At 36.2% G+C, this 27,565-nt stretch overlaps 1 protein-coding gene across 4 annotated transcripts in view; it reads left to right on the top strand.

Moving 5' to 3' along the window:
- Positions 1 to 27,565, top strand: part of DMD (dystrophin) — a gene marked incomplete at both ends in the record, with an annotated part of 1,339,794 nt that overhangs the window by 871,650 nt on the left and 440,579 nt on the right. For all 4 annotated transcript variants that reach the window (XM_082008889.1, XM_082008891.1, XM_082008888.1 and 1 more), the window contains one exon: positions 19,580 to 19,755. In XM_082008889.1, coding sequence (XP_081865015.1) covers positions 19,580 to 19,755 — 176 coding nt within the window. The remainder of the gene's footprint in view (positions 1 to 19,579; positions 19,756 to 27,565) is intronic.

Raw genomic sequence — 27,565 nt, forward strand, 5'->3', positions numbered from 1 at the left:
TTTAAAGTTAGCTTGATCCCCAAGAAATAATATATCTTGTTTTTACATAAAGTCTATAAAAACTACATTAATCATGTAGCCGATTTGAAAACAGCTCCCTTTAACAATCAAATCTCAGTGATTCCATTCTTAGTGAAACCTGTTTACCCATTAGATGTGAAATTTTACAATGCATCAGGTTTGTGATACTGTCAGGACTTCCTAAAATTAATGATGAATAGGTCAAATTTTTACTCCAAAACCTCATGCAAACATTTCATTTTTAATGAGGAAGGATGATGTGTTACCTCTCCTGCATAAGCACATAAAAATAAAAACTGGGTTGAAAATTTTCCAGATGAGCTCATCTTAGAAGGGAAGGAGAGCATAGATGTGGGAAAGCATTTTAACTTTTCTTACTTTCTTTTCTCGCTGAAGGCAGAACAATTTCTTAATTAGTCTTAATGTAAAAAATATATATATATGTGTGTATATACGTGCAAGGTATGAATGATGATTTCCCTTTCTAAAGAAATACATTTGCTCCCTAGTGAGTATTTCATAGTACCACCTGCACAGCAGGGTTAGTGTGATGGAGGGTGTTTTGGGCAGCTCTGTGTAGTCTACAGTTTGTACCTGAGCCAGTCAGTTTGCAGTGAAGTTGTCCATGTCTGTACCGTACTATGCCTGCTCTGGCAACTGCTTAGTAGATTCATCTGGAGAGGTTCTAACCACATTTTTGTTTAATATAGATTGCAGTTACTTAGTGTAACCAAGTCCTCCTGACCAAGTCTAGTGAGTGAAGGGATGTATTATTTTTTTCCCCCTTTAAATAAGCCTCCCTTCTGAAGCAGCCATGCTCCAAAGCCTAATAATAAAAGCTTCCCTCCTCCCTTTACTGTTCTTTATTGTATGTTAATTTAAACTATGACTGTCACCCAGATTTTATGAAAATCTTCTCTATCTCCTAGGAGCTCCAAGCCATAGCTGCCACATTGTTTCATTTGTGCCTTTATGTTGAGCTTAATAGATCAGTAGTGTATAATACTGGCTGTTCAGTCTATTGCAGGTTCTCGTTTGTCAAGGGACTCTGTTTTCACATAGATCTTATTTCAGCCAAAAATAGGAAGTGCAAAGACAGGCACGATAACTCTAAGTTGATCGGATGTTTTTCAAACATCCAGGAAGTTCTGAAATTTGACAGAAGCTTGTTTATCTTAAGTCAATTCGTCCTCTCTTAATCTTCAACCTCAACATGAAGGTTGTGATATAGATTTGTTGTATACTTAAAGGTGTGGGATAGAGGATTGCTTGTGTGTTTAAGCACTGTCTCTAAACACCTGTGAGCAAATTTATAGTCACCTACTAAGAGACCGTGCTTCTGTGAAGGACAACAGATGTTATCTAAAGCTGTTTTTAACAATTATTTTTTTATACTTAAATTCTGGGCTACTTTTCAGAAAACAGCTTTGTTCGGGCTATCTAATGAGTGCCAGGAAAATGAATGGGAATGGTAGATTCTGAGAATCTGAGATTCCCATCTCAGACAGATGGTAGTCATAAAGAGAAAACTTAATAGATGGATTTAACAGAGGAAGGTAAAAAGGGTCTCTGACTTTTAAAGGCTTAAAAAATTAGATACTTTGTTAAGTTCTTAGGAAGAAATGTGGCTAACAATATATATCAAAACAATTGAATAATAGGACAAGAGAGAGAAGTTTAAATATTTTAATAGCAAGATTCAGAGGTTAAAATTGAAATAAAGGTAACCAGAAGATGCCAGCAATACTAAAAATCAGGCTGCTTTATGTTTTTAATTGCCTCACTTCAACAAGGCAAGCCTCAGATGTCCAGCTTTCAGAGGATCATACATTTAGAAATTTCAGGAAAGCGATATTAATAATGGTAACACTGCACCATTTTCTGTATCCAAAGATGGAAACACCATTTTGGTATAAATGCTTTGTTTCATCAATATAAAATAGAAATGTGACATTTTCAAAGCTTATGAACTGCATGCATGAGTAGAACTTTCATTAAACTCATATAAATATACTTCTATGTGATTTTTTTTTTTTTTTTTTTAGCAGTAGGGAATTTTGAAAATATAGTCAGTGCTAGAAATGAGCTTTTGAAAATAGGTCAGAGAAAATAAAAACAAAGGAAAAACTCCTAAATTTGCTATTCCATATTCTTAAATATACATAAATAAAAATTTATAAACCTTTTCCTAGGTCTTCAGTAAAGACATAAGAGTAGCAGTGATTGGCACCAGGCAATTCTGTTGCCTGTTGTGTTTGAGGTTTTTGCTTTGTTTTAAAGGGAGTGCACATGTTTCTAAATTATCAGTGGTCAATTTCCGTAAAATGTAGTTTAAAATTCAGAACTATATACTATTCTATACAACACATTAACATATTTGGTACAAACTAGTAATGCAAATAAGGAAAGCTGCACAAAGATACTTGCTCTAACCACCTTTGCCCCACGAAGAAAACAGGCCTGTGTATGTGTTAACACTGAGTCATGAGTGTGAAAGACGATTGCTTTTCATGTGTCTCAATTTTTTTGTTCTTTGCTATATCTAGAATTTTCCTTTCAATGGAAAAAGGGGTTTGTCTTTAAAGCCTGATTTATTTACATGCTATTTTTAGCTCAGCTGGAGTCCTGGCAAAAAGAGACATCTCAAATCTTGACAAGAGTAGGGACCAAGAAAGTCTGTGAAATAGGGATGACCGTACCATAGTGTTTTTTTGTCTCGTGAGGATATTATTGCTTTCCCTGGCAAGATCCTTCCATGCTGCTTAACAGATAAAATGAAGGTATAACAATGGAAATTAAGTGTAAAAGAGAGGGTAATATTTAAAGCCAGGAGCGATAGGGGTAAGATTTTATAATTCAATGTATTTTTTCCATTTTCAGATAAAGTTAAGATAACTTGTCTTCTTCCACTACCAAGTTAGCTCTTACTGATTCAGAATTATTCAAATGATTCAAAACCCAACACTTGCTTACATAGGAAAAACCAGCTCATCTGTCTTTGTTAGACTTAAAACTCTGAACTGCACTATGTTTACAATGATTCAAGGAGAAGGTTGAGCAGAATTTACACACACCCCCCCCGCCACCGGACCTTTAAGTGGAGAACTTAAAACAATGCATATTTCTGTGAATAGAAGTTCCCTTTTTTCTTACAAATTGTAAGAATTATTTATAATAAGCAATTTCAAACAAGAAGATTGCAATAGCACTGTCCTTGGCCTAGGAAGATTTTCTGAAATACTGTTTTATATTTGCAGATCTCTTACTCATCATGCCCTCCTTTGTGGGTTTAAAACACTTCACTTGAAACACTTCCTTTTTGTCTGACTTAAGTTTCTAATGGACATCATGTACACTGAGAAAAACAGTATTTTAAGCATGATACCTGTCTAAAGGAATTGTGTTGTCTAATGTCTCTAGAGTATCTTGAAGAGTGTACATTATTTACAAAAGCTGTCTTCTAATTTAAAATCCCATTGTGTTATGCATGTTATCGCTGACAGCCCTTCTGGGAAGTATCCTCCCACCATCATTCCTGTGTGGTTATTTACCTGGACAAATAGATATCTTCTTGTTTCATCACTAGAAGAATGAATTATGTAACTTCAGCCTTTGCAGATTTTCTATGAACTAACACGTTGTTTTGATTAGTATCAGAAAGTGGAAACTAAACAAAAAGTTTTGCTTTTTCATCATTGGTACTTCACGTAATCCTCTTTATTTCTATACCTTTCAGAAAACAGGGAGTCTAGAATAAGGAAAAGTGGGGGTCTCATTCGTCTGAAAGTTGTGACTAAATCATATCTTAACTTTTATTCTGTCCTGTGAATGTAGAGTTTCACATAAAAGAAACTGTGCAGGACCTCAGTGAATTCAGACTCTTCTTCACCTCCATTTGCAGATAGTTGTTTTCTCACCAGAACTCACTGCAGCTTACTTGCTACCTGAGGGATGTTCACAAGACATTTTCATATTAAGGAGAGTGGAGTTTGACAATCAACAGTGTCCTTAATTGGGAAGTAATCAAGATTTAGAGCATACCTATCATGCAAAGTGATATGCATGAGATGCTTCAAGACTAGCTCTCATAGAAACAAGTATATGTTTAGGATTTTCCCAAGTGTTATGACATGTAAAACAACAACAAAGAACATCTCAGTGTAGCTCTTTGGAGATAACAATAGATTTAATTTTGCTTTTAATTTTGTCCTTTGTTTTCTTTTCTGTCTGGTGGCTGAGACAATTAATTTTAGTTGATGTGTTAATTTGGACAAACTCATGAAATGTTTTGATGGGCTTTTATTTATCCTGGCTTCCTATATGTCTTTATGCAAAGAGATATTATTTATATCTCTTTCATGTTATTTGCTTTTTTCTGATACAGCAATTAATTAAAAGAAAACATTTTAATTTCACTCAAGAATATGTATATGAGAACAATGGTTTTAATAATTATGATTTTTAAACATTTTCAGATGGCAGCTTCATAATAATGTTCTATTTTGAGATTATAACCCCTGGCAGACTCAAAGTAGGACATTTCTGTACAAAAAAAACCCCTTCTTTAGCTCTCCTGGTAAGCGGAGAGCACACAAGCCACAAAGAGGTCGCATGTGAACCTTAGGTGAGCTGTTTTTCCCTCATGCCTCCTAAAAGTATGAGCCTAATGCATAGGATTGAGTGTCTCCAGCCTCTCTGAGCACAGAGTGAGGGTCAGAGTTCTGCTGTAAGCGCTCCCTTCCTTTTCTGTTTTTTCTGGCACTGCTGAACTGGGAAGACTTGGAGGGATTTTTCAGTCTGTTTTCCTGTGTAAATGGAGTTTATGAGAATTCATTGTCTGTCTTCAGTCTATCTTTCATAGCATGGTCTGTAATGATTTTTGAATTTACTGTTCAGTTTTAATAAAATTTGAAGCTGAAGTAGTTATTCCCAAATAATTAAGTTCCTACAAGCCTTTATAACACCAGTAGTTGGGTAACACATGACTCAATGCTGACACCAAGAGAGGTCAAAAGTTAAATGTTCCCTTGGGTAACAACCCACAAGCTAACAAGTGAATTCTGCCCAGGGAACTGGTGGAGTCACCATCACTGGAGGTGTTCAAAAAACCTGTAGATATGGCACTTCAGGACATGGTTTAGTGGGCATGATGGTGTTGGGTTGGCAGTTGGACTTGATGATCTTGGAGGTCTTCTCCAACCTTAAAGATTCCATGATTCTATAATCTTGGTCTGAAAACTGTCACGTACTTACTCTGCCTTGCCTAGTGAGAGAGATGGAAGAGCTTGAGCTGTTGTAGTGGTAGGGGCAGGGGATGTAAAGGACAAGGAGAGCGAAAAACTGCATTAGGTCCATTCTTAGCAAATGATTTGGGTGTGTTTTTTTTCCTGCCTTCCCTGTGGCAGTTTAGTGCAGGTGAGATAGACAGTCTGCAGAATAGCTGGGCAGTTGTATAGGTAGTGTGTTTCAAACTGGTGTGAGGTCTCTCATGTAGACACTTGTTCTCTGTGTAGGGCAGTTCCTGGTAAGTCATGGTGGAGATCTTCCCTGAGGAGCTGAAGGGTGGAGAAGGGGTTCTTGGTTTTGGTATAGCAATAAAACATATTACCCTTCAAATCCTGCAGGAGAGTAAAGCACTAACATTTCAAATATGGACTGAAAGAGAAATGTGTGGCTGTTGGCATGCATACATTGGGTTTTTAAATAAGGAAATATCATTAATTATTGCCAGGTAGACGTCCATGAGCTCTTTTTAAGAACTATCAAACAGAATCCCATATTTGATGTTCTTTTCCATGCCCAGAAAGATTATTTATCGTGGTGGATTCTCTAAGGCATGCATATGCAGTCCTGTAAATGCTAGTGATTCTGCAGAAAAACAGAAGTAGAGAAGTGGATTTTACAGCTAAGCAAATATTTTGCTATTTTTTGTTAAGGTTAGAATTTCATAGCCAGACTTCTTCACAAGCTATACAACGTATACAGTGTATTAGGTATGCAGTGTTATGTCAAATTGAAGAAAACTATATTTTTTTTGTGTTAAAAATGACTATGAAGAAGAATTATGTGCAGTTAGAGAAATAGCTTGGTCAGAATTATTCAGGAAACTGTAACACTTCATCCTGCCTAAAATATTTGTGGAATATGCTAAGTACAGTTTGATCTATTCTCAATTTTTAAGGGGCAAAATTAGTTTTGAAGGCTGCAAAGAACATCTGATTTGTTTCTCCTATTTCCTAGTGATTTATTAAATTATTAGCAATATCTAGTTTTCTCTAATTTCTTAGATGGGATTTTAGTGATTTGTTGACTGATTTTGAGAAATTTTCTAGATCTTCTGCCCTTCAACTAGAAATCAATATATGAATTTTGAACTAGAATAAATTCTTCTGCCATTGATAACAATTTTCTCCTGCTGTAAGAGGTGCTGTCATACAGAAAATAACTTTATTGGTTCTATTTAAATTTTGAGTAGATCTCTAGTATGGTATTATTTCTGGTGATATTTATTCTTATGCTGTATCGATACTAAAAATACAAGAAGTAGAAAAAATAATTTGTATATGTGGACTCATTTTTAAACTCATTTTGGGAGAGACTGTTATGCACTAGAAGACATGAGTCCTTTTTTTGTAGTAAACCTTACTTTTCACTTGGATTTTTTTGAAGGGTTGAACTGAAGCTTTCCATCTGTCCCAGTTCTTTGATGGGATGTAATGTGCTTTTGTCACCTAATTATTGTAAAACATAATATTTTAAACCATTTAAGATCATACTGTCACTAAAAAATGAATTATTTATTGGAAAAGGAAGTACTCACTTAAAGCAAAAGGAAATATGTTGATTGAAACTGTCCCAGCATAGAAATTCAATGTAAAATTGAAGTGTAGAAATCTGTGCATAAAACCAAGGAAACTCCACAAATTCCCTATATAAAACCAATCTTTTTGGTAAAACACAGTGGTTTTCTTGTGTAACACCCTGCATATAAAATTAGAAGGTAGTGATTAATATTATCTTTCCATTATTATAACACTGTTACAAACTGTATTCACACTTTATTAAAATAATCCAGTGTTAATATAATCTAGTATTAATATGACCTTGGTATATTGCTTTCATTCTCAGATGATACCACAGATAGTGATTGGATGTCATAATAATGAGCTGTAAATGGCACTGGTTTAATTCTGCCTCATCTTTTCTAAACATGGAAAACTGTACTCATGACTATACTCAAATATTGAAGTTTTAGAAACTTGGAAGTTGGAAGACATTATACGTTATCCTTAGGAAGTGAGGCCAGTCTGATTTCTACTTAATTTGGTATGTGTCTTCCCCTTGCAATGTTACTTAATAGAAGTACAAGCGTGTTTTTTCCCTAAAGCCACTTTGCTGGAACCCTGTTCAGAGTATTACTGAGTGCCCTCAGCATCCATGAGCTAGGGAAGCCGTACACATTAAACAACTTACAGCTTCACCCTTCATACATTTGTATGGGTCAGATCTCTAGTAAACCACCATAATCTTATTAAATATTTCAGTAGAGAAAAAACTGTAAAGAAGATCTTTTTTTTTTTCCTTTGTTTTTGTATCAAGTCTATGCAATAGTGACACATCTTCAGAAAGAGGAATAATGTCTTCTGAATTACTATTCAAGACAAGGTTTTTTGCTTCCTGGCTCCCCATCACTAGTGCGGCATCCCTCTGTTCTCAGCACAAATTTCTCTCAGATTTGATACAGCTATTACAATATCACCTCTGATTGAAGAGGTGAGAAGAGCCAAACTGAAGTTAATCTTTGTCCAGCAGAGAGTACCTACTGCCCATAAGTTATCACAGCTGACTTGATTTTAGTAGAATCATTTCTTGTTGATAAAGTGCTTAATATATTGCTTTGTTAAAAAACCCAAAAAACGAAATATATTTTATTTCTAAGCCTTGATATTTAAAACTCAGCCTCCTTCTCTTCACCTAAAAGACTAGGATGTCAAGATGCAAGTCTTTGAGTGAAAGTAAATTTTCTAATTAACTTATTGATTCGTATTTTGTGGTGCTATACTGAGAAAAATATGTTAACATTTAATATGCAATGAACATCAGTTCCTGAAAGTCTAACTATGTTTATAATATCAACTACTTTGAAGCAAGCTGATGAATTTAGCAATCAGAAATTAAATTATGGGAATATGTAAATCAGATATCCCTTGAGTAGCAACACTGGCATGCTTAGGAAAGCATTTGAATTAATAAAAGATCAGACCCCGAATGCTATAATTACGCTCTGAAGAAGGAACAAGATGGATACACCAGCTAAGTCTATTAGATAGTGAAGAAAATAGAGTGTAGCAGGGGTAGAGAAACACCCCAGTGGCTGTTGTAGGGAGTAAAGCCATTCTCCTTAAATTAATATGACTCGGGACAGAAAGCCTCTCCTCAGCACTAAAAGAGCTAAAGCAACAGATCTGAGGAATCCAGAGTTGGTGGAGATACAAAAGGCAAAGGAAGGACCAGCAAAATCAAAACAGAGGAAGAATTAAAATGATGCAACAGCTGCTTACAAACAGGTTCATTAGTTGTCTGTCGCCCGCCACTGACATTCTCCCATGGGTTGGTCTTGTGCAGAGACTTGGGACAAACGCTGCCTTAAAGGTGACAGGAGGAGGAGGAGAAGCACAAGGTGGACAACTAATTCTGGCTGCCTAAATCCAGATTTGGTAGGGATTTTTGTTCTGACTTAAGATCAACATGATTGACCTTATGCTATGTTATACTGCTGGCGTAAGGCAGGGAAATAACTTTGTTGCTATAATCAGACTTTTTCCTCCTCTTTTTGAAAAATGAGTACGTCTGCTCATTTCACTTATTTTGTTCTGGTTTTAACCTAACTGAAATTTCAGGCAATATTTGAGTTTTGCTTACATTATCTCATTGAACCAGTAACTGTGGTTTGTTCATATTGTTGTAATGCAAGGCCATAATGCAATGATGTATAACAGGTAAATTATTAAGTGAGGCTGTACATGGTACCTCGTATTATTTTACTTGCTTTGCACTTGAAGCTGTAAACAGTTGCAAGCATAAACCAACTCAACCTCTTGCCTATCAGAGTAACTCTCCACAACTGGGAAGCCACTTTTGCAAGCTGGATATTGCCCAGGACACATTTATTCCTTCATGACTTGCTACAGTTGCAGTCAAGTCAGTATACACTGACCACTAGGCCAAATCTTTTTGCCATTATTCTTTCTTACAAACAGGCACGACATGATTAGTGGTGGGTTCTTCTATCTTATCTGGTACGTGACTGATTTTGCACAGTTTCCACACAATAAAAAAGTATCCAGCAACATTTCTCATGCCCGTCAAAAAGACTTTTAAAAATATTACTAATGTAGAAAAAATATACATGGATGTTCTGATTGAAAGAAAAAATGTATATACTATTTTAACTTGCTTTGAAATGTGTAAAAGTGTAAAAGATGTGGATGAAAACTCAGAAAGTGAAGGTTATATAAATAGTCTCCCAAATGCTTGAAAGGGGTGATATCTGCAGGAGCTTGTCTTAAAGGGAGGCTATAAATGACCAGCACAAGAGAGTCAATATATACAGTCTGCTACTTTTATGTAATGGTGTGTTGTGGTTTTTTTCATAGCCAGAGGCACTGACAACTATCTGGCAATTTGAAAGGTCGTAATATATAACAGCTTACATATCACAATTGAAAGGAAAACAGGATGCTGAGGCACATGTATTTATACTAGTGCCGCTGAGTTAAAGATTAGAGGTGGTATTTTGAAGGTATAGATTCCATAGGAAAGCAAATTGAAGCTTTCTAGTTTTTGAAGCACAGGAGGTATATAGGAAATAACTTGGCTTATGTAAGGGTATGGATATTTCTGTAAGAACCAGGAAAAACTGTGAAATCCTAAAAACCACCTGCTTTTAATTTAAGAAAAATTCATTGATTCGTTGATTTCCTTTTCCATAGGAAAGCAAATTGAAGCTTTCTAGTTTTTGAAGCACAGGAGGTATATAGGAAATAACTTGGCTTATGTAAGGGTATGGATATTTCTGTAAGAACCAGGAAAAGCTGTGAAATCCTAAAAACCACCTGCTTTTAATTTAAGAAAAATTCGTTGATTTAAATATGGCAAAAAAATGAAGACCTGTGTTCACATTGAGTTGGAATAAAATCACTTATTTAGTTAAAAACCTGGCCTGATATTAAGGGAATTCCATGAGTAATACTGATGTCCTTGAAAACTTAAGAATAGCCTATCTTTGAAGAAACTAGGCCATGTTGTTATTTTTAACATACTGGGACCTATTATGTGATTTGTTTGATTTGTGATAGCTGGAAGAGAGTGAAGATGGAGGACGCAATTTTTCTTATCATTGACATTGTTTGCTCAGTTATAGCTTTGCAGAGCAGGTAAAATATGAAAATGTTGTAAATATCATAAATTGCAAATTAAATATGGTATCAAATCAGGTCACAGTCCCAACTTAGTACTATTATGTGCAGAGGTAAATGGAAATGTTGTTTGACAGACGCTTGTCTTTACACATCAATATGGAAATTAATATATTTCAGTGGTATATATCTGTGCTAAAATATCAGTGAGTAGGTTTTTGTACTTAGAGTTCAATTTTATGTATTTAACCTGAAGCATTATAGTTAGTATGCAGTAGCAGTGGTGTTTTTGCAGGAAAAAAAAAAGTCTCCTCTTTCTCCCTGCAGTATTCCTAAATCAGTTCTAAAATTAAATTGAATTAATATACCAATAGGAAGCAACTGTGTAATTTGGGTTAGAAATACAAAATAAACCTCTGGTCATGCACTTTACAGTATAGTACTGAAATTACTTTCATCACAATTTCATGTCACCTTAGAAAGGGACATGAAATGTAAATTTAAAGGAATATGGCCCATTTTAATAATTACATCTCACTGGAAATAATGGGAGAGAGATGTGCGCTTTTTTTTTTTATTAATCCCCTGGTTAATATATTTAGAAAATCATAAGGAATTAGTCTGGTTGCAAAGTGTTAACATTTGAAGTCAATGCTGTTTATCTAAATAATTTTTAATACATTAAATAAATTGCCAAGGCCAGCTTTCATCTGAACCAATAATATAATTTTTTTCAATGCTTCTAAGGCCCAGAGAGAGCTTTGTAACTTTGGCAGGGATAAAGGAAAACAAAGACAAAAATGTAACATAGAGTTTTTTTTTTTAATGTCTTTGAGTAGGGGTAGGGGGCAGCTTTTAGAACCATAGTTACTCAGCGGTTGCATTCAGAAGGTCTTCAAAAGCTAAGATCAAGTTATTCTAAGCTCCAAGTTGGATCATTCCAAGGATGAAGGAAATTGAGACAAAGTTGATTAATGTCTTCAAAATAAGTTTGTTGCAGTAGGTATACATGAGGGAAAATTTCAGTTTGCAAGCTTTGACTTCCTCTTTCCTTTCTTTCCCCTGTGAATTTAAAGGTATGAGGAATTTCCATTAAAGGAAGAGACAAACTCAGGTTAACTTATTTTAATTACAGTGAACAGGGAACCAGATAAAACTTCTGTTTAATCTTCTCATAAACCAGATTGTCACCTTGGTGAAATTCATACTAATAAGTCCTACTGGGTGATATCTGCCTCTCAAGAGATAGTTATGAAGGAAAACTCATTAAATAGTAGTAAGGAGAAGTGGAGATGTATTTGGAGTTATAGGTGATAACAGTACAGGCAGCAGTGACAAGAAACAGGAATTACCGTAGCAAGATGAAGTGTGAAGCTACTGGGCTATTAAAGTATAGTAGACTACTGCTTTTTGAAGGACAGCAGGCTAGACTGTAGAATTTGTATAGGTAAACTACAGGAATTTCAGCCTTTATGCCTTGTTCTGTGAAGAACAAATTTGTCACTGTTTCTAGAAGGGAAAGGCTCTGTCAAGGGATCAAGTCTGGAAGATACTAAAACTTTCAAACAAATCTGGGACTCTTTCTGATTAGAGACTTTTAGCAGAATAGGAGAAGTTGTATATTCCCATTTAATTTGTTAAAATGTACAATTGTGGGGTTGCATTGTACCTACATTTTGTTGTGTACAGTAGCAGTCATAGACAATCAGCAATGCATCCAGGGCAAAACTGGACCTTATGTGTTTTTCTAATTAAACTGCACCAAAATATAGAAAAAAATAAATAATATACAAAGTAGGATGGAATAGTAGCTTCCTAAGGCTCTCCAACCAAGCTGTTTGCATGCTAAATCAAGGACAATTTTTATATTCTTTATAAACTGTTGCTTACGCAGCAAAGAATTCTGTTAACAATTTCAGTCAAAGTGAGAACGAAATCTCCTTGTTATTTCTAAAGTACTTATTGTTTATTCAGTAAACAGATCTGCAGCAAATTTCTCTTCCTTTGATTTCTCATATACAGTTGATGTACAGACCCAATACAACTGATAAAATGCACCCAGTTCTGCTTTATAGGTAGTATCTGCCCAGAACCTACTGTCAACTCTTTCAAATGCTGCTCTTTTCACAGAGTTGATAGCAATATTCAAACCATAATAATTCTTATAATTTATGCTGAGAAGAAAACACTTTTTTAAAAATTATTGTCAACTCCTTAGCAAATGTTATCTTCAATTTTTTTACTGCTTTTTCACCTCTTTCATCTCCATCAGCTGCCCTGAGATTCCATAAGCCATAATGAGATTTCATAATACTAACACAATAACAAACATAATGCACACAAAACAGTGGAGATTGCATAGCCGCTATAAAAAAACAGCTAGGAAACAACATATACATTTTGTTGTTGATTGTCATAATCCTAACAAAGTGCCAGTAATGTGTCTTCAGATTAAATCAGTGTGATTTAACTGCCTGGAAAATTAATTTCTTCCTTATTTCTAGTAGAATCTTGAACAGAGATACATACTTTTAATGGATACATTCATTCTGGTAACCAAATGTTAGCAAATAGTTATGGGGATAGTTTTCCACCAAATGTTTTCATAGTTCTCTGATTTATATTGTTGTATCCTGGTAGACACTTTTATGTCAACCTTATGCTTTTATACAATTTAAGACAGAAGAGAAATTTATGTAAACGACTGAAGAATAGCACATTAATGTCAAATTCAAGACTACAGATTTCTGAAAGTGGTGTATAGTACTTTTAGATGCTTTTAGTATCTGTAGCTTACCCTAAATTAAGGAAAAACAGTACAATATTTTTTTCTTAAAACATTTTATGCCAGCTAGTGTCTCTGACAGAAATTAGCCTGTTTGTGGTATTTCTTCATGTTGCTACAGGGCTTTTCTGTAACAAAAAATTATTGTTAAGCATGTTTGTCTACTACAATGAAAAGAGCAGAGTGCTGGTGAGATTGCTCATAGAATAGTTTCTGATTAAGTTTAACAGTAAAATGTTATTTTACTCAATGGCAAGAGGAAATGAGATTGCAAAAAGAGTTGCATGATATATGTACAAGTTAACTAAGAAATAACAAATAAAGTCAAATAAACTATGCCATTCTGGCACCCATTTAGGTAAGTGTGTAAAGACTCTGATGAATGTTTAATTTACATAATACAAAAAAGCAATCAAACTGGTTTACTTCAAATCATCTTCTAACCAAATCTTTTTCTTTTTTACTATTTTAATAAGTACCAGGAATCTCTGTGAACCAATAATATATCTTTTTGTCATATAGCTTTGTCAGTTGTCACAGGCATTTTGAAAAGCATCAGGAAAAAAAGGTGGCAACTGGGGATGTGGGTGTAACGTATCTGAAATTGGTTGGTAAATTGTTTTAATTCGTTATGTAAGTTACTTCTCTTTGTCTCCAAAGAGTTTAGTCATAGCTTCTCAGGAAAAGTTGACATAAAGTATAGCTAACTCTTCATAATATTGGTAGTGGTAGATAAAGCAAATATATAGTAGTATTATCGCAACATAAATATTGAACTGTTAACAAGTGTCCATTAAAAAAACCCCACACAAAAAACTACTGATGTTTCAAATTAAAAAAAAAACCTATACAAATAAAATATCATAACTTTTTGTAATTACATATTATTTGTGCAGTAGATAAAATTGTTTGATGTAGGATTGGATTTGACAAAATAGGTTTTTGTCAGTTTTATTTGTTCTTGGCAAAATAAACTGACAGCTGTCTAAACCAAGAAGGTGGCACAGTCAGAGCTTTAAAAAGAAAATCAAATGTCAGTGGGAAACCATTTTGATGAGCATGTTGTTCATATCCATTTTGTTAGTTAGGTAAAAGACTGTGGTTGAATCAACAGGGATATGTTGCTGTTTTTCAAATGCATGTGTTAGAAGGTTATTCACAAAGAATCAACCTTCTCCACACAAAGTACAGGCATCTTTGGGTATCCAAAACTGTTATCAACTGAACCTTGATACATAGAAGTGTCTCTAAAGTCCACATGCACAGTTGTGTAGACATTTGTGCAGTGTAACTCTTAGATGACATTAAACTGAGCATCGTGTACCTTCTTAACAACCTGACTTCAAGGCATCCACTGATCATCCATATTCAGAAGAAAGTTCCTTTGGATCCTTGAATGATGCAGTTTCATAAGATTAAATGTATTACGGGAAAAAGATCGAAAGAAGAGGAGTGGTCTAACAGTGAAAGCAAACTTAAATGGGCAGAAGTCCATAAGCACAAAGATGGCAACCACCAGAACACAAAATAATTCTCTTTGTAGTGATGTGCAGCAAGCTTGTGAATAGGACTAGCTCTAGAATCTCCAATATTCTATTTTTTTATTGATCTTTGGTTGCATTTAAGGGAAGGCATACCACAGGACTGACTGGGAGAGGGTAAAAAAGAAAAAATAGAACAAAAACAAAAAAGGCAACTAATAGTAAAACCACCGAATAATTAAACTGAAAATAATAAAAGGAAAAGGAGCATGGGAAGGAAATTTAAAAAAAGAAGTGAGGGAAGACAAATATATTTTAGTGTTAGATACTGCTCTTCTCTCTCAAGAGCTTTGCAAGTCACAGAACTGCTAATATGGATGCAAAACCTCTAAATGTTTGGAGGTGAAACATTTGAAATAGTGTTCTGCATACATTTGGGGAGGTCTGAAGTAATGCCGAAAGAGTCTTATTAAGAAATTCCTTTGGGATTTTCTCTTTCAACTTTTGCCTTTTTTTTTTTCCCATTTCCTTTTCTTATGTTTGATTCAAAAAATATCATAAAGCATCTGCTCTTGTGTATGTCACTAAGCAGTTGCTTCTAGGACCAGAAAGTACAAGTGAGAACAAAAATGAAAACCAATAGTGAATGAGGCCAGAATCTTCAAGCTGATTATGGGCAGAGTCCTCTGCTATTGCAGAAACACCTCTATTGACTTTGGTGAGGACTTTCCCCTCAGTTTACCCCATATTTCTTTTTTGCTTCTGTTCACTTGGAAGTTTTCTGAAAGAGTGTGCATAATTTCTCATTTTAGGTAAATCTTGGGGAAAAAAAAGAAACTAATTGAAGCAGAGAAGCATCATATGAATGTCTTGGCAATTTTAAGTTATCATACTAAATTAGTTGAGACCATTATCTAAGTGTAAAACCATCTGTATGAGAGGTATAAGTCCTTTAATATACTGGTTTTGCAGGTTTTAGACTGACAGAATATTTCAACCTTACTTTAATGATACGTCATTCCCTGCTTACTTATGCTTGGGAATCACAAGAAAGAAAAATCAAAGTGATGGGTAATTCATATTATCATCTGCTTTTTCTTAGTAGCTAAAAATGCAACAAGTTGAAAACACTAAGTACATAGAAGTATCTGGAATCCACTCAGAATTGTGATTAGCTCTGTGTGCATAAATATGATGAGGTCTTGTCTTTTCCGAGCTGTTTTATTTTTAATATTACATAAACATTTCATTTTTAATTAAGTTTGTTTGAGCACTCTGTTCATAAAATTATTAGAAACTGTATAATTGCAAGTGTAAGTACCCTGGATGGTCTTCTGAGCAAGCTGTGAATCCAAAGGGCAACGTGCCCTTTCGCTTTGCCATTTCTGTATGAAGGGGTGAAATGTCAAGTGAAAGTACAAGAAGCAGAGTCAATGTCAATATTTCTTCTGTAGCACCATATATTGTATGGTCAAGCCATGGCAGGCAACCCCTTGAAGGCTCCCAGCACCTTGCCCTCATGCAGGTGTGTGGCAAGGATGGAGGTGAATAATTAGGGAACTATAGATGTTGTCAAGTTTTAAATACTGAATGTAAGTTGTGAATAGTATTGTTGTGGTTCATAGGTCTGGGACGAGTGTGTGAAAATGTGATTTTCAGTAAAACAGTTAAAAACACTTTTGTCCATTTTATAAAAAAACCTTTTTTAATAAATCTAAATGCCTTAATGGGTTGCTGTGATTTGTGTGGTACCGAGTGTCAAGGATAATCTGCTTTTTCTTAAGCTGTGGACTCTAGACAAACTTCATCAACACATGTGTGTGTTTCAGTTTAATCATGTGAAGAATGTCAAATGCACAGAGCACTTAGAAAAGAAAAATCTCAAATTAAGTTCTTCATGGTAATCTAAAATCCAGATGGCCAGAAGTTTTCTCTCATGTTCTGGTGGAATTTTACACTTCTCCTTCCTGCACATCTTGTGTGAGGTTCCCATTTTGCAATTAGGGATAATAATTAGAAAGACCATCTTAACCATTGCACTATTTTGGTTTTTTCACTAAGTAAAGCCTATTGCATAATATGCCCCAGAAAATCAGAAAATTCCTTTGGTTAATTTTGTGTCAATTGAAATAAGTGTGGAAATCATGTAGTAGTTGCTATATATTATTTTGTGTGTATGCAGGGGGAGGGAGAGAAACTAATTTAAAATCCTATGAATGCAAGAAAAGGGTTCAGTAAGAGTATTAAAAGAGGCTTTTAATTAGCATTTGACTTTATAATACTATACTGACTGGTGATTATTTCTGTCATTTAGAAAAATTGGTGCAAATATAACCTCTAATTTCTACAAATTTTAATTATAAATATTTTACTGTTCAGGAAGTATAATTTCCCTGCTTTGTTCTTTCCTTGATCGCCTATTCCACATGAGCAGTCCTTCTGCATATAAGTACAAGTTGTGTTCTGAGTTATTTATTCTGTAAGCAGTATGGATCATATAAGGTTCATATGGTTCATACAGGTGCATGCAATAGCACGATTGCTTCAGGTGTCTCGCCGGATAAGCCACTTCTTGTGATGTATTTTGCCTCAGACTATGCATCTTATTGTGATGGCTTACCTGTGTGGGGTTCCATACTGCATAGTGCAAAGGCTCTAGTGCTAAAAGCAATGTGAATGCATACAAAAAAACCAGATATGCATTTTAAGCTGGGCGTTACCAAAACTGCGGTGTATACTGGAAAGACCAGTAACTTTTCAACCTCACCATAATGGAGAATATTTGCATTTAGGCAAGCTACCTAACCATTACTGCTATTTATTCCTAATAATGAATTGTGTACCTGAAAATAACAACCAAAGGTTGGACGGGGTATTATTGCATTAACGTGCATCATGGAAAGATAAGTAAATCTGATACCTCAGAGAAAGAGGCTTTTGTGGATCTTTTCTGGGCCTGGCAGTTTCTGCTACAATGGTATTTTAAAATCTTCTATGTTCCACAAGCAAAGCAAAGTGTGCTGGGATGCTTTGGGCTGGGAGGGTGCTTGATGTGACACGACTGGACTGTTGTAGCTTGCTAGGATCCAGCAGAAATAGTTTTCTCATCCTATCAAAATGTAGTAAGACAGTATGCAGATTACTGCAACCTTGCTGCAACATTACGCTCAGCACAGCTACTTTTTTATTCTGAAACTACGGGAAGTGAAAATAGTTTGGAAAAAAACCCCATAAAACAGCTTTTACTGAGAGGTACTGAATACAGAAATAATTTTGGGGAAATTCTTTTTTATAACAACCTAAAAAGAAGCTGTAAGAAAACCAAACAGAAAGTATAAGAATAAGCTTAGTCTCAACAGTGCAAACCTCTACCTCAGCTACAACTCTTGTCCAGGACTGTGGGTGAATGCTGCAGCGGCGAGCTGGCATTGATCTCTGTGCCCCAGGTTGTATTAGTGTTGGTGTTCAAGCTGTCTGTGTAAAATTTGTGCAAAAGTTGGGATAGAGCATGCAACTGACTTTCTGCAGTTCAGTGAATTGGTAACTGGCAACTGAGGTGTGGTCATGTTACAACAAGTTAACTTCAAGTGTGGTTCAGTTTGTGAACTTTCAATCATAATCTCCTGGCTGAAGATCTAATGGATGAGATATATTAAAAATGCACGAGTAATAGTTATGTTCATCTTTTACATTCCTGAAAGTATTATCTTGCCAGTTTTAACCAGTTCATGGACAAATTTAATGTTTATATGCAAATTTATTAATTTGCTCTGTAATTTATATTATGCATTTAGAAAGATAAAACAAGCATATAATGTTGTTCCAGAGTATGATATGCTAAAATATTTGGTTTCTTCCAGGAAAGGTAGATTCAGCATTTTACTTGAAAGCTCTTGTATGTAGATAGGATTCAGACACACTCCCTGAGATTGTGAAACCTATCATAAGTACGAATCCCACGGCATAGATTGTTATTTCAGTTTCTGCTTATTTTAGCAGTAAACTGTTGAAAATTATTTTACATTTCCCTGCTTGTACATTTTGAGGAATTCAAGGGAAAAATTACTCATGGTCTACTGATGATTAAAAATATGAAAAGATTTATTTCTTTATTTATAAATATGAGCATTCTTAAACAGGCATACAGCATTAAAAACTAAGCTACAGATTTAAAACTGCATTGTTTTTAAACATGAGTTAAGGTATGATAGCTTTTTAATGATAAAAGATGTAGAAAATGTATCTCAATGCATTTAGTAAAACTTGGAAAATGCTCCATCTTTGTTATCTTTTGTTAGTTTTTCATTTTGTTGTGTAAGTAGAAACAAAAGAAGTAATACTTTTCCTTAGAAGTCTAGTGTCCCCCCAACCCTGCCAAGAAAATCCCCAAACCCAAAAAATCCCATGAGGGAATAGATTATCAGGCTTCTCACAACTGGAGACAAATGTGTTCTTAATGGAACCAGGAGAAGTACTTCAAACAGTCTTTGCTTTTTCGAGATTGCTTATTTTATGTAGACAGCTAATCCAACGCTGTAACTTTAAAATGTTTTGTAGATTATTAAATAAACATGGTGTATACCTTTGAGCATGTAGAAGTAAATTTGTTCACAAGTTTTTCTTATTAGTTGACCTGCAAAATATTTCTGTAATGATCTCTAGCAGACAAGAATTGGGGGAAGGCCGCAGGGATGCACTGAAAAGTACTTGTTACAGAAACATAAATGTCTTTGTCTCACCTTTGGATTCTTTCATTTGGAATTCAGAGGAGAGCAAAAACTCTCACCTCTTTCCATCTGGACCATATATGATGAAGCATTTTGTTTCATGCTTGACATTTTTATGAATATGTGTATGTGGTGGGTATTTTGCAGGATCTTCAGGATGGCATTGGGCAACAACAAGCTGTTGTCAAAACATTGAATGTAACTGGTGAAGATATTATTGAGCAGTCGTCAACAGCAGATGCTAAGGTGCTGAAGGAACAACTGGAACGTTTGAATACCCGGTGGCAGGAGATCTGCAGACAGCTGGTAGAGAAAAAAAAGAGGTAAGTTAAAAGAGAGAAAAAAGACTGTGAAATCATTTTTGGTTATTTTAGATTTGCTTCTGACTTATATGTTCAAAGGAGCTCTCGACTTCTGGAGTTTTCATATTCATAACAAATTATCAGTGAATAAATTTCACATCCATCATAATTTATTTAATTCTTCTTTTCTACCTATTCCTGTCAGTGACTGCCACTCCTTTCCATACCCTACATTTTTATAATTCCACTTGTAATGCTTAAAAAAAATAAACAAGCATATATTATTGCTTGATTAAAAGCAGAACAGATTGGAGCTTCATTTATGGTATTTACAGTTGATTTAGCATCTTTTATTTGATAGTATGTCATTAAAATATATCTCCGTAGTACTAATAATACCTTAGATGATGCATACACTTAATTCTAATCTAATTCACTTCTCATCATTAATGTCATTAACATCTGCATTTCATAGGTTGGATAAAAGGAATAGATTGGCTAATATAAAGTTATTTATAATCACTTTTGAATCAACTTGTTTTTCTCATGCAGTCACAAGAGAAGCTAGAAACATTTGAGTTACAGTTCATACAAAAATGATTTGACTCCTTTAAAAAGAGAATTTCCAACTTGGAAAAAAAAATTTTGTTGGTGTCTATACTAAGTTTTATGAAAGCATAAGTTCTTAATCTAGATGCTAAGCCTAAACTGATATGACATTCAGCTTCGAAATACAGTCAGTGTCAAAGCTTTCTTCATGCATGTTTTTAAAAAACCAGAACATTCCTTATAGAGGTACATTAATGAGTGCTAGAGATTTGCTACGAGAACTAGTAGTGTGCAACAGTTTTTTTGTTACTTCTGATGCGCCACATGTCATTTTTTTGGTTTAGATCTGTGGTGATCTAAAAGCTGTGAAAATGTTCAGTAGAGTGGTAAGGGAGCACCCTGAAAACTTTTTGTTGAGTTTAATCACGATTAAAGTTTCTCCTGAAACATGTTAAAAGAAGGAGATGCCACAAGTAAGCTACAGCTGCTGGAAACTACGGCGGTGCTTTAAACGTTTCTTTCTGCTGTATTTCCAGGTGTTGATGGTAATGCTACTTGTTACACAAGGGAGTCCTTGGCCTTTCTTTATCACCCTGGAAGCTGTTCTTTTGTACAATGGAAACCCATCTGTGTTTCCAAGCCTTAACTTGTTATGTAAGTGCTAACACTTACAAAACAATAACACATAATTTTAATAGCTCTGTAAGCTGCTGCAGCAACACAGAAGGAAGAGATTGGTGGTTGAGCTTTGTCTGAGAATATGAAATATGTTCCAGTTCTGGTAAAGATTGGTATCATACTTTCCTTCATTTATCAATAGAAATGTGTATCTGAATGCTGTTTTGGCTTAAGGTGTTGTTAGCCGTATACGGAATTTATTGGCACATTCAGTATTTTAAGGAAGCCTCGGACATCTCAAATGGGAATAATACAGATATACTCACTAGATGAAGGATCTTAAATAAACACTTGCACATGCATTCCTCCTTTTGCTCTGTCTGTTTTGAGTGGTTGGTTTCTTTTCCTCTGGAATGACAGCTTGTGTAATTTTGAGGACAATGATTGCAGAGACCTCATTTAGTGAACTCCACATGAATAAATGCATTGCTGTAGAAGTACAGATAGTGTAGTGTTAAATTGATATAAATGCTTTTGATGTACCGTATGCATCAGGACGGGTGAGTTTGCACTGCTATTCGTTGCCCAGTCTTCCTGGCTGCATCAGAGCCAGGGAATGTTTTTTGCTGCCGGGTCTTGGAAACAGATCCTATCCTCAGTCTAGCTGCTGCCTCTCAGTAAATGCTTTTTCTTCTTTCCTTCATCTTTTTGCTCTCACAGACTGGGTTTTCAAAGGAAAGAAACCTAGCTGACAGGAATATATGATGTGTTCTCAATTACTGGTGATCCTAGGCATGAAAAGACCGTAGGCTTATCTGCTGCACAGTCTTCATGTAGCCTTGGTGTCATGGGATTTTCATCTCTCTTATGCTCTGGCATCTTTTAGTTGTTCATTAGTTGTTCGACTTTGCTTTGGGGTACAGTCAGGTTCTGTCTTTTTAGGATTTGAAACCCATGTCACCCAAAGTGCTTTAATTTTTCATTAAGAACAAAGCATGGGGCAAACAAGACAAGTTGAAGGAAGTGACCTCTACTTGCAGTACAAAAGAGCCAATATAGTCATGGCATTGTCCATTGTGTTTGTACTATGATAAATTTATTTAAGTGTCTCAGTATATTATAAATTATAATAAATCTGTGTGAATTAGAATATTTTGACGCCTCTTTTTCAGAATAGCTTTAATAGATTATTTTCCAAATAAACTCTTAAGCCAGTATGTTTATATTTTGGATCACTTAATTTTTAACAGTCCTTTAATATTTCTCTATCTTTCCTAAAAATTAAAATGTTCATGATTAAAAGTATTTTATGATTATGAAGGGGATACCAAGATTTTTGTTTAAGTCAATTTTGAGAATGAGAAAAGGGAACCACATTTTAAAACTATAGTGGAAGAAAGTGATGTTGAAGGGAGAGCAGACTGGGTAGATTACATTTTCAGTTAATAATTTCAAAGAAAAATAAAATAGATATTAACTTTTACAATCTACAAATCGGAAAACAAAACTGATTCTAAAATTTGTAATAGATTTTATGTTTTATTCTCTGTAGTTGATACATTGTGCTCTGCTTTGAAAGCTGATTCTCAGTAGCTCAGAGGAATAGGGAAATTTTATAGGAGTAGGAAATTTTGTTTTCTGTTAAAGTTTTTAGCTCAGCAGATCTCAGGATAAGGGAAGTGGGAAGAAATTAACAATTGAATGAATTCCAGAAATTAAATCTTACAGTGATTTCTAATTCAAGTGTAATGTTGCTAAGTGTTATTTAAATGGCAAGAATATTTTATATACTGTAAAGTCTATTTTGCTATTGTTTACCAAAAGAAGAAGAAGAAACTGATTTTGATAATCCTGCACAGTTTACAGATGGGGCACAAACACTCATTTTAGGCATATTTCTCAAGCCAAATTCAAACATATTCATCAGTTGGGGCAGGGAGGGGAAGGTTACAGAAGTAACAGAAAGCAACATAGATATTTTTGTAAGGTGCATGAATATAAGAATTTAGTTGGAGGCAAGAGGTGGATGGTGACATTTCCAAGGATGCCCATGACATTAAGCTCTCTCAGGTAATCAAATGCTGAGCTGATAGTGGAGAAACTCCAAAACTGAGCACATGGGCAACAAATGGCAGATGATCTTCATCATAGACAAATCTGAGGTAATGAATATTTCAGAGAAACAGTCTATACCATGCTTACATGATGCTGAGCTTGCAAATGGCAGTTACAACTCAAGAAAGTGCTCTGGCATTATCACTGACAGTATTTGCAGGCTCTACATGGAGAGGCAGCCAAAAAAAGCCATAAAATTTTGGGCAGCAGCAGTTAAGGATATTGAGAACAAACCAAGAACTGTAGATCAGATGAAAACCATGAAATTTTATAAATAACAGAAACAGATCACAGGCTTACTAGACACTAATATTAATTTTAGTGGTAGTCAGGCAGATCTAATGAGAATTATTTGGACCATAAAAAGGACAATTTGAATAAAATCAGACAAGAAAACAAACCAAATCTCAGAACAATTTGAGGAACCTGTACTGCTCTTTAGTAAAAAGAAGCTGTTTTATAAGGTTTAAAAGGTCAAATGCTGATCCCAGGCAAAGCACAGACTTAAAATTGGCTTTGAATCTTCTTTCTTTGTTACTGAAGATCAAGAGGTTATGTTTGAGTTATGTTTGCATAGGATGTTATCTTTAATTTGCCTTTATTGAAGACTTTCAAAGATGTAGAGGTTTAAATTCAGTGTTTAGTGTTTTTGTACCTTGCAGTTTAATCCATCCAGCTAAGAATTAGGTGGGAATGTAATTTTAGCACATGTAGTCATTTTATCTTACTGCAAACTTTGGAATAGACCAGGCAGTTGAATAAAGAGAAACTTAATTGAAAGTCTGATACACTGATAGTTAGCAAATAGGGAATTTAATTGAGTTTTTGTTAACATTTTGCTGCAAGTGGCATGTTTTGGAGAAGTTTGAGTTTGTACTCTGGAAGAGTGTTATGCAAACTGACAGGAAGACTTGGGAGACTAGGAGAAGTTGCAATGGCCCCTTGAATAGATGCTACTAATCTCAGACAAAAAAGGAGGAAAACAACTCTGTCTCTTCCTCTTCATACTCCAGCAGCCATTTTGAATATAAAATCTTCTAAACCATAGCATCAGAAGATCTCTCCGCCTTTTTGTCCTGTGATGCATCAGCCCATATTATGCTGTGCGTGTGTCTGCTGCGTCATGCCACTGCTACAGTCAAGTTTTGGATGACTTAAGGATCAGGGCACTTGTGTGCACTCAAATGTCTGGGTGGTGGCAAGCCCCAGGGCTGCGGTTGCATCGTGTTGCTGCGCCTTCACTCTTGCTGCAGGAATGCAAAGATAGTCAAGGGAATATATATCAGGAGGAGAAGCAACATCTCACATAGGAGCTTGATAAGGTGAAGGCTCATAAATGAGGTTGGCAACAGACTTGTAACAGTGGTGCTGTCTGGTCTTTGTATTTTCCGTCTTTGTCAAAAATTTCTTGTGTAATTTTTGCAAACATTTTGAAAATTTTGAAAACAGATGCCCCGGAGTTAGATTCCTTTGCTGTTTCAGAAGTAATAAGTTTGGGGTGTTTTATTCATCACAATCTGACATTTGTTAAAATTGGGTTCTGTTGAATGGAAGAGAATTTTTCATTATTTTAGCTGCAAATACATGTACACTTTTAATGAGCTTGGACCTGTAGACTGTCTGTTCAGATATCTACTCAAGTGAGTTTGAAGTAATTATGGAGAGAATGACAGAACAAAGGCTATTTAACAGAATACTTTCAATTGCCTTTCTGAATATAAAACCACAAGCTTTCTGCTCTAAATAAAAACTAATTGTAATAAAAAGTAAATACACTATTTAATATTTTTATACTTTCCTTTCATTAAAATACACTTTTTTTTTTTTTTGCTATAACAAACTAGCTACCAGTGATTGGTTTCCTTCACCTGAGCACTCAATGTACTGAAGGCTGTGATTAGCTTCTCATTGCAATTTAAAAGCTGGCTTAGGATGAAGAGATTTCATGACAGTTAAGTCAATAAATATATTTTTTCTTTCCAAGATAAAATTAGTTACATATTGAATGTATTGAATTTTATTTTTTGATTGTTCAGATTACTTACAGTAAATCACTAGAAAATCACTATCTTAGACCAGATTTAAGGAAGAAATTTTTCACACTAAGGGTGGTGAAACCCTGGCACAGGTTGCCCAGAGAGATGGTAGATGCCCCATCCCCAGAAACATTCAAGGTCAGGTTGGACAGGGCTCTGAGCAACCTGATCTAGTTGAAGATGTCCCTGCTCATTGCAGGGGGGCTGGACTAGATGACTTTTGAAGGTTCCTTTCAACCCAAAGATTCTGTGATTGTATGAAAAGAAAGAGCAGCAAACAGGAGGAGCTGGAAGCCATTGTGCAGCAGGACAGCTATGACTTAGACGCCATCACAGAAACATGGTGGGATGACTCTCATGACTGGAGTGCTGCAATGGATGGCTATAAGCCTTTCAGAAGAGAGAGGCAAGGAAGGAGATGTGGTGGGATGGCTCAGTATGTTATGGAGTGTTTTCATTGTATAGAGCTCAACATAACAATTGTGATGACAAAGTTGAGTGCTTATGGATAAGAATGAGGTAGATATCCTGCTGGGAGTCTGTTATAGACGACCCAACCAGGATGAAGAGGCAGACAAAGCATTCTACAAGCAACTGACAAAAGTCACAGTTGCTAGCCCTTGTTCTCATGGGGGACTTCAATTTACCGGACGTTTGCTGGAAGTGTAACACAGCAGAGAGGAAACAGTCTAGGAGGTTCGTGGAGTGTGTGGAAGATAACTTCCTGACACAGCTGGTTAGTGAGACCACCAGGGGAGGTGCCCCGCTTGACCTGCTGTTTACAAACAGAGAAGGACTGGTGGGAGATGTGGTGGTCGGAGGCCGTCTTGAGCTTAGCGACCGACCGTGAAATGATAGAATTCTTGATTCTTGGTGAAGTAAGGAGGGGGATGAGCAAAACCACTACTGTGGACTCCAGAAGTCAGACTTTGGCCTGTTCAAGACACTGATTGAGAAAGTCCCTTGGGAGATAGTCCTGAAGGGCAAAGGGGTCCGGGAAGGCTGGACAGTCTTCAAGAAGGAAATCTTAAAGGCGCAGGAGCAGACGGTCCCCATGTGCCATAAGAAGAGCTGGCGGAGAAGGCAACCGGCCTGGCTGAACAGGGAGATTTGGCTGGGACTCAGGGAATAGAGGAGAGTTTATCACCTCTGGAAGAAGGGGCAGGCAACTCACAAAGCGTACAAGGATCTCGTTAGGTCAAGCAGGGACAAAATTAGAAATACAAAAGCCCAGCTAGAACTCAATCTTGCCACGGTCATAAGAGAAAATAAAAAATGTTTTTACAAATCTATTAACAACAAAAAGAGAGCCAAGGAGAATCTCCAACCTTTATTGGATATGGGGGGGAACATTGTCACCAAGGATGTGGAAAAGGCTGACATACTTAATACCTTCTTTGCCTCAGTCTTTAATAGCCAGACTTAGTATTCACAGGGTATTCAGCTCCCTGAAGACAGGCATGGAGAGAAGAATAAACTCCCCATAATCCAGGAGGAAGCAGTTAACGACCTGCTATACCACCTGGATGCTCACAAGTCTATGGGGCCTGATGGGATCCACCCAAGAGTACTGAGAGAGCTGGCAGAAGAGCTTGACAAGCCACTCTCCATCAATTATCAGCAGTCCTGGTTAACAGGGGAGGTCCCAGAAGACTGGAGGCTTGCCAATGTGACACCCATCTACAAGAAGGGATGGAATGAGGATCCAGGGAACTACAGGCCTGTCAGCCTGTCCTTGGTACCAGGGAAGGTTATGGAGAGGTTCATCTTGAGGGTGCTTACTAGGCAAGTGCAGGAGAACTAAGGGATCAGGCCCAGCCAGCATGGATTTATGAAAGGTAGGTCCTGCTTGACCAACCAGATCTCCTTCTATGACCAGGTGACCCGCCTAGTGGATGAGGGAAAGGCTGTGGATGTTGCCTACCTGGACTTTAGTAAAGCCTTTGACAGCGTCTCCCATAGCATTCTCCTCGACAAGCTGGTGGCTCATGACTTAGACATGTGTGCTCTTTGCTGGGTAAAAAAATGTCTGTACAGCCAAACCAAGAGAGTTGTGGTGAACAGAGTTCACTCCAGTTGGCAGATGGTCAAAAGTCATGTTCCACAGGGCTCACTTTTGGTGCCAGTCTTCTTTAACATCTTTATCAATGATCTAGATGAGGGGATCGAGTGCTCCCTCAGTAAGTTTGCAGACAACACCACATTGTGTGGGAGTGTTGATCTGCTCGAGTGTAGGAAGATTCTGCAGAGGGATCTGGACAGACTGGATCGATGAGCCGAGGTCAATTGTATGAGGTTTAAGAAGGCCAAGTGCCGGGACCTGCACTTTGGTCACAACAACCTCATGCAACGCTATAGGCTTGGGTAAGAGTGGTTGGAAAGCTGCCCAGCAGAAAAGGACCTAGCGGTGCTGTTTGACAGCTGGCTGTTTTCCCAGGTGGTCAAGGTGGCCAACAGCATCCTGGCCTGTACCAGAACTAGTGTGGCCAGCAGGAGTGGGGAAGTGATTGTGC

Source organism: Phaethon aethereus, assembly GCF_964289735.1.
Source record: "Phaethon aethereus genome assembly, chromosome: 1".
NCBI classification, from domain to species: domain Eukaryota; kingdom Metazoa; phylum Chordata; class Aves; order Phaethontiformes; family Phaethontidae; genus Phaethon; species Phaethon aethereus.